Raw genomic sequence first — 14,602 nt, 5'->3', positions numbered from 1 at the left:
AAACCAATCACTCTAGTAATAAATAGATACATTTATTGGACAAAACTATATTTTTAGTGCTGAGCACTCTAGCTAGCTAGTATAATTAGGCGGAACATAAAAATCAAGGAATATCATTTCAGAAAATGGTCTTTTGAGAAATTAACCCATTTTGGGCCATATTAAAAATATATCCTTGAAACTTGAAGAATATTAGGCGCAGTTCAAGTGAAATGAAAGATATCGTGGTCATGGATCTACAAGAAGATTCACAAACAGTACTAGTACTATTTAACTCAAGTTGTTCAGTTTAAATAGATGTTTTAAATTGGTGGGTTACGTGGGCTAAGAAGAACTTCGGCATGCCACTGCCACACTGTTTACAGCTCTTCTTCTTTCCTCGTGTTCTCAACCTGCAGTTTTTGTGTTTGTTAATTTGGTTATAATAGCTGATAACCATGGCAAATCCAATGCGAATCAAGGAGGAGACATCCGGGGAAGATCCCCCCACCACGGAAACCATCGAAATACCCGATCGGGAGGATGATGTAAGTATCAAAGCTGAGATTTCGGCATTCTAGCCGCACATACACACACACCCAGCCCCAAAGTATGGGGTATGGGTGCTCTTGTGTTCCTGTGTTTGTGTGTATATGTTTGAATGGCAATGTCTCACTGTGACGCATCTTTAATGCGTTTTACTCCCGCCCGCCCCGCACCCGTTGCTGTATGCTACGTCATGCGCCCAGCAGGACATATGTGAATTGGAGCACTTGCGTAAGCTATTTATCGGCGGCCTGGCGCCCTACACCACAGAGGAAGGCCTCAAGGTGTTCTACGGCCAGTGGGGCAAGGTGGTCGATGTGGTGGTGATGCGCGATGCAGCCACGAAACGTTCGCGTGGTTTCGGCTTTATTACCTACACAAAGTCCACGATGGTAGACAAAGCACAGGAGAACCGGCCCCATATCATCGACGGCAAGTATGTTGTGCTATTTATACACCATTATTCTCCGAATGGGATAAAAAAGATTATTGTTTATTGCTTGCAGAACGGTGGAGGCCAAGCGGGCGCTACCACGCCCGGAGCGTGAGACCCGTGAGACCAACATATCCGTGAAAAAGTTGTTTGTCGGCGGCCTAAAGGACAATCATGATGAGGACTGCCTGCGGGAGTATTTCGTGCAGTTTGGTCGAGTCGTTTCCGTCAAGCTGCTCACCGACAAAACCACCGGCAAGCGTCGCGGATTTGCATTTATAGAATTCGACGATTACGATGCTGTGGATAAGGCAATACGTGAGTAGAAAGTGTCCTCCTCCTGCATATCCCTCTAATGTATATTTCTCTGCTAGTTCAAAAGCAACATTCCATTAAATACGTGCACGTGGATGTTAAGAAATCTATTTATAACTTGGAGAAGAAAGACAAACAGTCCCAGGGACCGCCGACCAATGGCAGCAAGCCGCCCCAGCAACAGCCACAGCAGCCGCCACAGCCGCACAATGGCAATATGCAGGCGCCCGGCTACCGTCCGCCTGTGCCGCCACAGCAAGCAATGCCTCCGTACCCGCACCAGCCGCCGCCACCAATCAATGCCCCGCCACCCAACTACAACTACTGGGGCCCGCCGCCGCCGATGCAGGGCTACTACCAGCAGCCACCGCCGCAAATGAACGGCTGGAACGGCTATCCACAGAATGGCTGGAATGCTCCGCCGCCGCCACCGCCAGGCCCGCAGCAGTGGCATCCCAGTCAATGGGGCTGTCCGCCACCAGTGCAGCCACCGGCAGGTGCAGGGGGTCCACCAATGGATCATCATCGCAACGGGCCGCCCCCGCCAGCACCGGGTAACTGGAACATGCCGCCCAATGCCCCGCCACCCATACCTGGAGCACCGCTGCCGCAAGGTCCGCCGCCACACCAGCAACCGCCTCCAAATTTCGGCAGCGGCTATCAGCAGAGCTACGGCGGGGGCCCTACCAAGCACAACAATATGAATGCGAATCGCATGAACCCCTATGCGGCAGCTCCCCCCAACAATTACCGTGAGTGGATTCGCTTGGTGCGTAATGTGTATGCTTCATGAGTTTACGTTTCGTCCACAGACAATGCACAGCCGCCAGCTGCTGGCTATGGATCGTACAATGCTCCAGCTCCTCCGCCGAATGGAAATGCACCGCTGCCAAAGGGCGTGTCCAACGGCTCGGTGGCCGTTGGGGGCAGTGCCAATAGCAAGTATCGCCGCTAGATCGCCGGTAAGTAGAGCGCCCTGCGGCCGCATCCCGTCCCTCCCGCCATTTAGCTGTCGTTTAAGTCATAAGAAATCGAAACAACGCCCCCGCCAGATACGTCTTGCCGACCCCCCCCATATGTATGTTTAAAAAATGTTTAACGTATGAACTAATGTGTACAATTCTTTTTGATTTAGATGCCTTTTTGTGCGCACTTTGTGCAGCAAAAGAATCAAGATACTGTTAAGATAGCAACACACACTCGCTTAGAGTTACGTAAAAACAGAAACACACAGAAAAACAAAACAGGACACTTAACGCATTGTCTCTCTATCTATCATAGGACAACTAACTACGGTTTTTACTCTACACCTAAGCTATACCATTGATAATTTAACTATCGATCTAAGCCACAGACTATATGTATAAATATTTTCTATAACAATGTTTGGGAGGTCCATAGGTCGGTCCCTTAACCATTTTTGCATACATCTGAATGCATGTATGTGGGAATGCTTACCCATTTAGAACGGGGTGGGAGAATATGCCGGAATGAATTTATTTCAAAACTTTACGGATGGATGACGACTACCAGTGCTCTCTATCTTAACAATCCTCCCAATCTCTGTACATTTTCAAAACCAAGCGTCCGTGCAGCGCGCGTTTTGCTTGCAAAAATATTAACTAAGGATTGACACAATGGAAGCAATAAATAAATTAGTAATTAGTTACAAAATACGCAGCTTTAGCCTGAGCTTATTGGCCATAATTCGTATAGCTAGATAATAGAGCCTTTGTATTACCTAAAAGAGAAAAGCAAACAAACAAACAAAAGCAAAAAAAAGATACGTCCAGAAATAATATAAACGTAAACGAAATACAAAACAAAAAAATCAAATCGTAATCAAACCAAACGCTAAGCTGGCGGGCGTAGCACGGGTGTGTGGGTGGCCTTAACCTATCGATGTACACACGAGTTGATATCAAAACTATTGTCAATTTTTATAGAGCAAAAAGATTATATACACCATATACGACTCGACTACTACTATCTGCTATACAAGACACCCCAAACATGATTCTATAATGCTGTAAAAAGGTTTCTCCACACCAAATGTCATTGAACTACCCGTTCATTCCACTGATTGGCTGGATTAACACATTATGATAGCATATAGGCTACGTTTAAGTAGATATATGATTAATCAATGATCAAAATAGGTAATTTCAATCAAAATTTGCAATCATTAGAATGTCTAGAATCTGACAAAATCATTTGATTTCATATATAAAAGGTTTTAAAAACTTTAACGATAAAAACATTCAATTGCCCATTTAATAAAAGAAAAGTTTTGTGTAATGTAACAGAATTGAAGCTATTAGTGTTGAGTAAGTTCATTCGAACCGATTTTAATCGTTTCCCATAAGACATTTAATCCAGTTTTCTCATTTATCACCAGAAATGTATTGCAAAATGCAAAAGTACTGGAGCTTATAGTGTTGAGAATCATCGGATAGTGTTGAAAAATTCGAATTTATCATTAATTACCATTACCATTAATCCAGTCAATCAGTAGAATTACGAAAATGCGCGCATGATTTTTTTTTGTTACTATTATTTTGTTGCTTTTTACGTTTGGAAGTCCAGCTTTTGGGCAGATTCCCTTGTTTTTGTTTGACAAACGATGAGAAATTATATATATGTATGTTAAGTTTGAGTACGAACCACGACACACGAAACTCTAAGTTAAGTTTAGATCAACAGTTTAACTAGATGTATGAAACATTATTCTCTCTTTCTACAATATTATTACTATATTATATGTATGCTTACGTTCTGTAGCTCACGCCAAAGGCTTTGAATTTGATCTATGAATTATATTATATACTATATATATTATATATAATATTAATTATGTATTGAGAATAAGTGACAAAAATGACAAAAAATATGCAAAGAGGCTCAGTCCACAGGTCCACTTTGCCAGCTTCAGTTAGAGCCAGTCCTCCTCTACTCTCTACATTTACGAATACAAAACACCACTAATCACTTAACCGAAAATATATGAAAATTCGTATTTATTTAAAATAAATAAAACCTGAAAAACCAACACTATGTATCTGTATCTAAACATTTATTTTGAGCTACTATCCAGCTGTAAGTCTCTCTCTCGCTCTCTCTCTATCTCTCTCCCGTCCAAGAAGTGAATGCAAGTCTAAGTAGTCACTAATCTGTAATACTATCATAAAGGTTTAGTTAATTTTTAATGCAATTCTAGGTACGCAAACGTAAACGCAAGTCCATACACAATTTTCGAACTAATTTTAAACATATTTACCATGAATTCTAAGCCCTTAAAACGCTTGAGACAAGCTTGTTGTGTAGCCTTAAGGTAAGTTAGCGAAGAGGCAACCACCCACCAGGTGTACTCGTACTTCAGATCGTAACATTCGCATAGGATACAATATCGATATATACTTTTCTATAAGTGCGCTTAAGTACCTCGCTTATACAACTAGCAACTCAAATCTTTATACCACAAATCTCTAAGCAGATTATTTCTAAAACAAATCACAATATTTCTTTTCCCAAAAAAAAAACAACTCCAAAACCCTGAGACCATGCTGGAGAGGGGAAGAACCAAACGAACTCTTGGATCTACAATGCAGGTAAGTTATAGATTATTTACTGAAATGTTGTCCATACAAAAAAAAACAGTATAACTAATAAAAACAAAGAACTATAAAAAACTGAATACTTATTGCGTTTTCTCTGCAAGCGAACATGTTGCAAGGCAGCATGTTTGAGGCGACGGCACGGACCCCAATCCCAAATGTTGGATGTGCTCCAGTTTTTTTTTACAGCGGCATCCATAATCATTCCAGACCAATTCATTCATTCGCCATCCCCCAACGCGCTTAGACATATTCGAAAAAAGGAATTACACTTGAACAATACAGTGAGTACATATTTTAAAGAACGGATTGAATATTACGAGTGTCAACGTAAGAAGTGTTCAAAGTTCATTGGATCGTTTTGGATTACTGCAATCGCAGCCCTGCTTTGGTTTTTTCTCAAGTTTCCGCTTCAAGTTCAATGTTTTGCAATATTGGCAAATTGGTCAGCGAATCTATTGATGATTAATTGAGCTAAATTTTTTGTGGAAATTTGCCAATCAATTTCGAGCTACTTTCATTCGCATGTCAAGTCGGTATTGTTCTATGTGTTGCAAGGTCAAGAGTGCCCCTTAGAAGTGTCATCAGCATCATCGTTAGCAGTTTATGCAGTTCCGCAAATTAATCTAAATTGTTTTGCTTGAAGAGGGGTAGCAGGAGGAGTCATTCCACTTCGTTTCATCAGCCTCCCAACATAAATATCTGTGTGGCTATATACTCGCCGCATCACGTCATTGTTGCTAGTTTTCTCGTTATAATTAAACTGCAAACACAACAAATGTATCCATAAGTGCAGCCGACACATCTGTATATGAATGCATATGTATACATCTATGGAATGCATTTCAGCATCCAACTCTTGGGTATATTCCTGGAAACTACTGCAATGCTACTCGTAGTGTAGCTGTCTGTCTGTATTCTCTTGTTTTTTGTGGCGCATTATTTCTCTGAAGATTGAGCACAAAAAGCGACGATTAAGCAAATCTCAGTCGCCCCGAAAACGGAAGCAGCCGATCCTGATAAGCAGCAGCAGCAGCAGTAGTGTGCTGACTGGGGCCAAGTCGGGCCTTGCGATAATCATAAATTTGTTGTTGGGCAATCCATATAGTGTTCGTGGGACGTTTGAATTGGGGCGACATCTTGAGCTGATTATAATGGATCTATGGAAATATGGTTTCATTTCTAACATTAAGGTCAGCTTTAATCAGGGGCAGTGGCAGTTCTACCTATGTATAGTACATAGAAACATCGTTTATATATGCCTCAAAAATACATACATATGTATTCCATTTAAAGATGACTTCATAAACGAAATTTTTTTTTGTTTAAAAGCTTTTTGCCATGTGTTCGACATGCTTTCCGCGGTCCATATGGAATTATGGACAATTTTCTTGAGGTTGCAGTTTATTGAGAATTGTTTAGCGGAAGTTTAGCAGATATATTCAACATTTAGAAGCAGATTTTTTTCGATTTTAACAGATCATGTGTAGGTACATTTATTCCTATTACAAATGTAGATCGATTTCTATAGCTTTACTTGAACTATCTTCAATCTATGTGAATCTATATCTATATTCATATACACTAAGAATAATTATCATCTTTTTTAATGGTCATCTTTCCGTAACTCCTCAAATTCAGACATTTCGAAATGTTCAGTTGGATTTCTCTTGGTTCTTTTTGGTTTAGTTTCATAGAAAACTTTTCCAATTTCCATTATTCAATAGCCGGTCCACCCCAATCTAAAAAAAGGCACACTCACTCCACTCCACTCCCTGTCTCTCCCATGAACACAATGTGTGTGCATTGTTTGCATTTGTGTTTTTGCACAGATCCATAAATTCACTTCCCTGATAGATGGACAGAGTTCTCGCCATCTCCATCTGCTTCTGCAACTGTACGAAAATGTACGCGTTTGAACTCTTGAACCCTGTGGCGTCTTCAATTGTCTTTGATGGGAAAAAAGGAGCCGCTAATGCCGATGCATCAGCGCTGCTTCCGACATGAGTTCAGGCATGTAAACCACCCCTTAAGGGTAGGGGTTGGTGACGGTTACAACCAAAGATCGTTACGTTCCTTGAGCGGTACAGTTACGTTTTGGCAGGCAGGGCAGAAGACAAACGCTTTTTAAAATGAAACTTTTCTTCACTCTTAAGATCCGCTAGAAGATGCGTTCCATCTGGCTATTGCTGGGATTGGCGCTGCTGGCCTTGTCGCAGGTCCAAGCCGCCGAAGAGGAGGATCTGGATCTCTCAGATCTGGACTTGTCCGACATGGATGAGAACGAAGAGGAGTTCCTGCGCCTGCTAGAGGAGAAGGCCAAGGTGGGATAATGACTGCAAACAGACTTCGCCACAATTGAAACTCAAACATTATGCGACTCGTTCACAGATCAAGGATGTGGAGCGTGAGAATGAGATTGCCAGCCAATTGGCCACCGTGCAGCATAATCTCCTCAATCCCGTCGTGGAGGTGGATCTGTGCGAGACCATGCCTTGCGGTGCCGGTCGCATCTGCCAGTTGACCAACGAGAAGCCCGAGTGCGTGTGCATTCCAGACTGTCCCGAGGAGGTGGACACGCGTCGTCTTGTCTGCACCAACACGAACGAGACCTGGCCCTCGGATTGTTCCGTCTATCAGCAGCGCTGCTGGTGTGACATCCAGCACGAAGGCTGCCGCAATCCGGACAACGCTCACATGCACATCGACTACTACGGCACCTGCCACGAGCCACGCACCTGCGACGGCGAGGATCTGAAGGACTTCCCGCGCCGCATGCGCGACTGGCTGTTCAACGTGATGCGCGATCTGGCCGAGCGCGACGAGCTCACCGAACACTACATGCAAATGGAGCTGGAGGCGGAGACAAACCACTCCCGTCGCTGGTCCAATGCTGCCGTTTGGAAGTGGTGCGATCTGGATGGCGACACCGATCGTTCCGTGTCCCGTCACGAGCTTTTCCCCATCCGTGCGCCGCTGGTCAGCCTCGAGCATTGCATTGCCCCGTTCCTGGAGAGCTGTGACTCGAACAGCGATCATCGCATCACACTGATCGAGTGGGGCGCCTGCCTGGAGCTGGATGCCGATGACCTCATGGAGCGGTGCGACGATGTCCAGAAGGCACAGCCGCATCTCATGGGCTAGCGCAACGACGCCCGCTGCTTATATCCGTTTAACAATCCTAATTTTTCAACACATTTCGTGCACAAAGTTTATTGCAACATTCAATAATATTTGTAAAATGTCTCTAATAAATTGTTGTTTGGGGAAATAACAGGATTTGAGTTTTTATTATAGTTTTTATTAAATTTATTCGTGTAATTACTCGGCGCTTATCCTTATCTATCCTTTAATTTCTGTTTCATCTGTTTTATTATCCTCCTTCGCTCATTGCATTTATTTTATCCTTTCACATTTTAATTTTGTTTTTGTTTGTTAAGATTATAAAATATAATGCGTGCGCGTATGTATTTTATGGATGTGTGTGTGGGGTTTGGGTGCTTGAGGGGTGTGTGTTGTGTTGTGCTGGGCTGGGCTGGGGAGACGGATGTCTATAATTACATATAATTTTGCATTATTTTGTGGCTAAATATGCGTTGCCATCGCACAGAAATTATTAAAATTACACATTTCATTTTCGTTTTTGTCGGTAAGTTTGGATCTCTCTCTTTCTCTCTGTCTCTCTCTACACGCTGTTTCTTCGGACTCTAATCTTAATTCTTCATATTTTTAAAAGTGGGTGTCAAAAGGGGGTGTGGCAGTTAGTAGGCCTGCGACAGGATCACATTGCCCTTTCGCTGTGGATCCTGGACGGTGTCCTCTTTCTTGCCGATCAGCGACTTGTGAATATGGGGAATGACACCGCCGCCAGCGATGGTTGCCTTGATCAGGCTGTCCAGCTCCTCGTCTCCGCGAATGGCGAGCTGTAAGTGGCGCGGTGTGATACGTTTCACTTTCAGATCTTTCGATGCGTTTCCTGCCAATTCCAGAACCTGAAATCCAATAGAGAAACAGAAAATCTCGAATTAGTCGGCTGTTAACATGCATGCAAAACCTGCAACAGCGCAGCCATCTGTTAAGCGTTTACATTGCATGTAAAACACCGATGCAGCGAGATAGTACCGCTATAGATGCTCTCAGTAAAAGAGAGGCGGGAAAAATCAAGAAATGCACTTACCTCAGCAGTCAAATATTCCAATATGGCAGCAGAATAAACGGCTGCGGTGGCGCCAACGCGTCCATGGGATGTAGTACGACTCTTCAGATGACGATGGATACGGCCAACGGGGAACTAAATACATGATATGCAAAAAAAGAAAAAAAAACCATAAATTAATTACTTGCTTGTTTATGTTTTGCTACCCTCAAAATAAACACACCCATACACACACACAGTCGGCAAAGCGCACCCTGTACGTGTGTGGTGGATTATGCTCAGCGAGGTGAAAACACAAAAAGGCGCCAAAATGTACAGCAGACAACAACAAATATATATATAATGGGAAATTACTCACCTGAAGACCAGCGCGCGCTGAGCGGGAAACTGCCTTCGCCTTTGCTTTTCCCGAATCCTTGCCTGCTTTACCTCCAGCCTGTCGAATGCGAGAACAAAACACACACACAATTAGTAAAACACACAGAACAAAAGCCGCCAGCAGCAAGAATACGCGTAGCGAACAAGATGGAGGCGGTCGCTGGCTGGCCAAAGTGTGAGGTTAAACACGATGAAATGGTCGCCGCCACCAAACACAACAATTCTGCGTATTTCGCGAAACTAAACAATTTGCGGGGAGAGCACGGGAAGATTTTCAATTTTCGCGCTACGTGGGCATCAATATTTGATTCGCTGGTTTCCCCGGCCGTTCGACGGGGCACGCGCAATAAAGTACAGAATGTCAACCGCCGCCACCGCCGCCGCTGGAGAAGCAACACGACAATTTTTGCAATAAATTACCATTTTATTTCAATCGATTTTTCGCTCTCGTGGGATAATGTGAATTGCTCAAAGGCACTTTGGTTACTTGCGCGTCTTGGAATGATTATTAAAACCGAATCGAAGCGTAAATGCTGTTGCCTTTTTTACTAGACGCTAGAGGTGTCAAACCATCGAGGGCACTATCGATAGTATCGATGTTTTGCTGCTAGCCGCTACTATCGATGGTTTTGAGACTATCATGATAGTATCGAGCTACAGTCGTTGCGCTTTTGATATGTTTGGATTGGCTGCTATAAAATACGAAGACAAATTTGTAAAAAAATCGACAGGTGGCATCTAATTTTTACAATGTACAAGTTCCTAAAAGGTTACAATGGTTTTTTAATAATTATTTCAGCCCGATACTATCACGATAGTATCGATTGTTTTTTCAAAACATTCGACGTTGATATTCCTCGATATTGATATTCCGTTTAATATTACCAGCTAGCTGGGACTCTCAGCCCTACACAAAAAATTTTATCCGATAGATACATAAATTTTCTACAAGATTGGCAAGTTTTCAGCAGTCTTTTTTATTGGTTTATTTACATATTAAGGTTCAAACGAAAGCAACATAAAACGAATTTGCCGTCGTTTTGTGGCGTTGCCAGACTCGTGCAATTCGTAGTTGCTGCGGGCTGCCATACCGTGATATTTTGTGGTATGAAATTCGTCAATTTTGATATTCAGTTTAATATTACTAGATAGTTGGCCCTCTCAGCCGTAAACAAATAATTTTATCCGATAGATACATAAATTTTGTTCAGGATTGGTTAGTTTTAGAACTCTTTTTCATTGGATTGTTCACATATTAAGGTTCAAACAAAAGCGGCCAAAGCATAAAACGTAAATGTTGACTAAATGTGACGTCACATGTTGCTGGTCAACCATGTTTCTTCTATGCGTATGTACTTTTGTATACCTTATTTCTTTTAATTGGTGTTAAATGTTTTGTTCCAAGCTCCATTGAAACATTATTTATGATTTTATCCTAGATTGACATGTTTTTTACCTCTTAATGTATATGTTTTGTGTTTTATAAATACATTTGTCCCGGTTCTGATACCTATTATTGGTAGTCGTGAGCTGAAAAACTTTGTTAAAATCTTTAGAACATAGACTGAGTAGTTTCTGTATTAATTGGAGCCTGAAATTACAAACAATACCTCAAGTCCATAATATCTATTTTCCCAAGGTATGCAGATTGTTGCTCATTCCGTGCCAAAGTTGCACAACAATGCTGCTAATTCATTTCCCCATGTTGCTGAAATTTTTCCCATACAAATCAAATGTATCATACGGGAACGCGTATGGAATGACGCAACAATGAATCTTTATTCCCGTAAGATACATTTGATTTTGTATGGGAAAAATTCCAGCAACATGCTGCCACACCACGAAAATGAGGGGAAAGTCTCCACAAAAACTCTCTATACTCCACTGAAAAGAAAGCACTCTCCACGAATTGAGATCAAATTTTGAAAACTCTCCACGAATTGAGAGCGAGTTTTGCAAACTCTCCACGAATTGAGAGCGAAAAATGTCAGTATTTTTGGTGCGCTAAATTGAGTTTGGCGGTCAATTTGAAATGTGTCTTAATATTTGGAAAAGAAACTTGATTTGTTTTGTCGAGTGACCTCAGAAACCGAGAACCAGTAACCAGTAAATAACAAAAAAAAAAAAATTTATAATTAATAATTTTTTTAGCCCGATACTATCATGATAGTATCGATTGTGTGACCGCGGGAGTATCGACCAAATATACCGTCTGACCCTCAGAAAGCTACCGAAAAATACCTTTTCACTTTTAAAAGCATACCGTAAATATACTGAGGAAAATAATATTCCTAAATTCTGATATTCGATTTGACATTACAAGCTTGTTAGAAATCTTACCACTGACACCATAATTCTATCCGATTGATGAATCCATTTTCTTCAAGATTGTTTACCTTTAAGGACTGAATTTGTTGAGTTGTTCATAAAATAGGGTTTCATTAAGTTTCAAGAATGAGCTCTAAAATACCTCAGAATTATACCGATAATATACCTTTTCATTTTAAAGATATACCGTAAATATACCGAGGAAAATCATATTCCTCAATTTTGATATTCGATCTAATATTACTAGCTAGCTCGAACTCTCATCACTGACCATATAATTTTATCCGATTGGTGAATCAATTCTCCACAAGATTGAGGTTCAGGTCTTCTTTTTAATGGACTTTTTAGAAAACTTATAACCAAAAACGGCCAAACGTAACTGATTATGGAAGAAACAACTTCTACTATGAGTATGACAGTTTAAATACCCTACATCCTGTATTTCTGTTAAAATTCAGTTTTTCAAGCTGCTTATTAACATTATTAATGCCATATACCTAGAATGACATGTTTTAGACCTAAAAAACCTGCGTATGGAAGTCTGAACACCCTATGTTCCATAATGTACCATAAATATGAAATTATAGATTGTAAAATTATTTTATATACGATAAATTTGTATACAATTTGAACTCAATATTTTACGTCAAACTAAACCAAAAAGTACATATACCTGGAACCGCAGTCGCTGGCGAAGTGTGACCACGGATTTATCGCACAGAATACCAACGTTTCGTAGTATTTAAAATATAATACTAGACGTGGATAACAAATGCCGATAACACTGCCGTTTGTGGCGGCATTTTGAGCAAAAACTTTGCATTTAATTAGATTCCTACACGCTACGCTAACAACAAACGCAGCGCACATAAAATGCCGCGCGCCGTGAAACCCAAAGCAGCTGCCGGCTCAGCGCCGGCCAGAAAGCCCAAGGGAAAACTGTATGCCATGCCGGAGAAGCTGGTGGAGGGCACCGTTCTGCAGGACCTGGCCAAGGGGCAGTGGCGCATTGGTCCGTCGATTGGAATTGGTGGCTTTGGCGAGATATATGCGGCCGCCCGCGTGGGGGAGAAGAACTACGACGCGGTTGTGAAATGCGTGAGTACAGTAGCCAGCAATGAGCCGCCATGGAGCCTTTGTTCTCGAACCCTACCCTTTTTGGTTGCAGGAGCCTCATGGCAATGGGCCGCTGTTCGTGGAGATGCATTTCTACTTGCGCAATGCCAAGCAGGACGACATTAAGCAGTTCAAGCAGCAGCGCGGCCTCAAGACCCTGGGCATGCCGTACATCCTGGCCAGCGGGTCGGCGGATGTCAACGGCCAGAAGCATCGTTTCATTGTGATGCCGCGCTACGGCAACGATATATCCAAGTTCTTGAAGGAGAACGACAAGCGACTGCCGGAGGGAACTGTCTATCGCCTGGCCCTCCAGATGCTGGATGTCTACCAGTTCATGCACAGCACTGGCTATGTTCATGCAGATCTCAAGGCGGCAAATATCCTGCTAGGAATGGGCAAGGCTGGTGCGGCCCAGGCCTACTTGGTGGACTTTGGCCTGGCCTCGCACTTCATCACCGGTGACTTTAAGCCGGATCCCAAGAAAATGCACAACGGCACCATCGAGTACACATCGCGAGACGCCCATTTGGGTGTGCCCACCAGGCGAGCGGACCTCGAGATTCTTGGCTACAACATCATCGAATGGCTGGGCGTGGAACTGCCCTGGGTCAAACAGAAACTGTTGGCGGTGCCACTGAAAGTACAGAAGGCCAAAGAGGCCTTCATGGAGGATGTCGGTGGGGCACTAAAGGCTCTATTCCCCAAGGGAGTGCCCGTTCCCGTGGGGGACTACATGAAGTATGTTGCCAAGCTCAAGCACAACGAGGAGCCAGACTATGACAAGTGCCGCAACTGGTTCACGGCGGCGCTCAAGCTAATGAAGATCCCAAACACCGGCGACTTGGACTTTAAGCTCAAGCCACAGAGCAGCAGCAACAACAACCACAGTCCACCAGGCACCAGCAAGGCTGGAGCAACAACAGCCAAGAGGGCCAAGAAGGTGGCCTCCCCTGACATCATTTCCGCCAGCGAGGAAGAGGAGGAATCTCCACGCAAGAGGCCACAGGTAAAGGCTGCGGCAGCGCCTCGCAGGAACGCCAAAGTCACGCCGACCATCTCGCCCAGGAAACGAAATGCAGCTACCTCGCCAGCAGAGACCTCACAGAAGCGAGTGAAGACGGAGCCGAATGATACGCCCAAGGCACGAGCCACTCCCAGAGCAGCAGCAAGCCCCAGAGCTCGAGCCACTCCCAGAGCAGCAGCAAGTCCCAGGGCTCGAGCCTCTCCCAGATCTGCTGCAAGTCCTAAAGCCCGGACGCCAAGCGCAGCCAGTGCCAAGATAAATTTCAGTCCAGCGATCTCTCTGCGCGGCAAGAACGGCAAGACTGTCGTCAACGATGACCTGACGCCCAAGCCGCGCTCCAACAAGACATACGAATTCAACTTTGAGCTGGACGTCAGCATGGACGCCAATGTCATTGTGAATGTGAAGCGTAAGAAGAAGGCCAAGGAGCAGCCCGTTGGCGAGGGAGATGTGAGAACACCTTCATCCCGGAGTCTGGCCACCTCCAAGGAGGACACGCCCGTGACCAGAGTGAATCTGCGCAAGGTGAATGGAGAGGGTGCCTCCGATTCCCCGCTAGCCGCCTCCAGCAGCAGCAGCAACAGTCGCAGTCCCAGGACGCCAGCAGTAACTGTGCGAAAGTACAGGCGCTAGAGAGTCGTCGCCCCCTCATTGTTTTTTGAATATTTACGTAGAAACTAAAGCTTGAATAAAAGTGCGCAGATGCATTA

General features: G+C 43.6%; 4 protein-coding genes across 6 annotated transcripts; 3 read left to right on the top strand and 1 right to left on the bottom strand.

Moving 5' to 3' along the window:
* The first annotated feature begins 353 nt into the window (after positions 1–353).
* On the top strand, positions 354–4,880 carry LOC111067689 (ribonucleoprotein RB97D). 3 transcript variants are annotated; one of them, XM_022356943.2, is made up of 6 exons: positions 355–527; positions 729–961; positions 1,032–1,276; positions 1,333–2,025; positions 2,086–2,235; positions 2,409–4,880. In XM_022356943.2, the coding sequence occupies exons 1-5, from the start codon at positions 438–440 to the stop codon at positions 2,226–2,228; spliced, it is 1,404 nt and encodes a 467-aa protein (XP_022212635.2). In that variant the 5' UTR covers positions 355–437; the 3' UTR covers positions 2,229–2,235; positions 2,409–4,880. The 3 variants fall into 3 exon arrangements, with proteins under 3 accessions (XP_022212636.2, XP_022212635.2, XP_022212634.2); XM_022356944.2 differs by having other exon boundaries at positions 354–527; positions 732–961; positions 2,086–4,880; XM_022356942.2 differs by having other exon boundaries at positions 2,086–4,880.
* Positions 4,881–5,065: 185 nt separating this feature from the next.
* LOC111067691 (SPARC) lies at positions 5,066–8,161 on the top strand. Its single transcript, XM_022356947.2, has 3 exons — positions 5,066–5,171; positions 7,044–7,211; positions 7,279–8,161. The coding sequence occupies exons 2-3, from the start codon at positions 7,056–7,058 to the stop codon at positions 8,029–8,031; spliced, it is 909 nt and encodes a 302-aa protein (XP_022212639.1). The 5' UTR covers positions 5,066–5,171; positions 7,044–7,055; the 3' UTR covers positions 8,032–8,161.
* A 398-nt stretch (positions 8,162–8,559) lies between these two features.
* Positions 8,560–9,993, bottom strand: LOC111067692 (histone H2A.v). Its single transcript, XM_022356948.2, has 4 exons — positions 9,842–9,993; positions 9,402–9,479; positions 9,065–9,178; positions 8,560–8,879 (listed from the first exon to the last, which is right to left on the bottom strand). The coding sequence occupies exons 1-4, from the start codon at positions 9,842–9,844 to the stop codon at positions 8,649–8,651; spliced, it is 426 nt and encodes a 141-aa protein (XP_022212640.1). The 5' UTR covers positions 9,845–9,993; the 3' UTR covers positions 8,560–8,648.
* A 2,394-nt stretch (positions 9,994–12,387) lies between these two features.
* On the top strand, positions 12,388–14,599 carry LOC111067684 (nucleosomal histone kinase 1). Its single transcript, XM_022356938.2, has 2 exons — positions 12,388–12,847; positions 12,918–14,599. The coding sequence occupies exons 1-2, from the start codon at positions 12,623–12,625 to the stop codon at positions 14,523–14,525; spliced, it is 1,833 nt and encodes a 610-aa protein (XP_022212630.2). The 5' UTR covers positions 12,388–12,622; the 3' UTR covers positions 14,526–14,599.
* Positions 14,600–14,602: the final 3 nt, after the last annotated feature.

This window comes from Drosophila obscura, unplaced genomic scaffold (genome assembly GCF_018151105.1).
Source record: "Drosophila obscura isolate BZ-5 IFL unplaced genomic scaffold, ASM1815110v1 contig_192, whole genome shotgun sequence".
Lineage (NCBI taxonomy): Eukaryota > Metazoa > Arthropoda > Insecta > Diptera > Drosophilidae > Drosophila > Drosophila obscura.
This window is presented reverse-complemented; position numbering and strand designations above follow the sequence as displayed.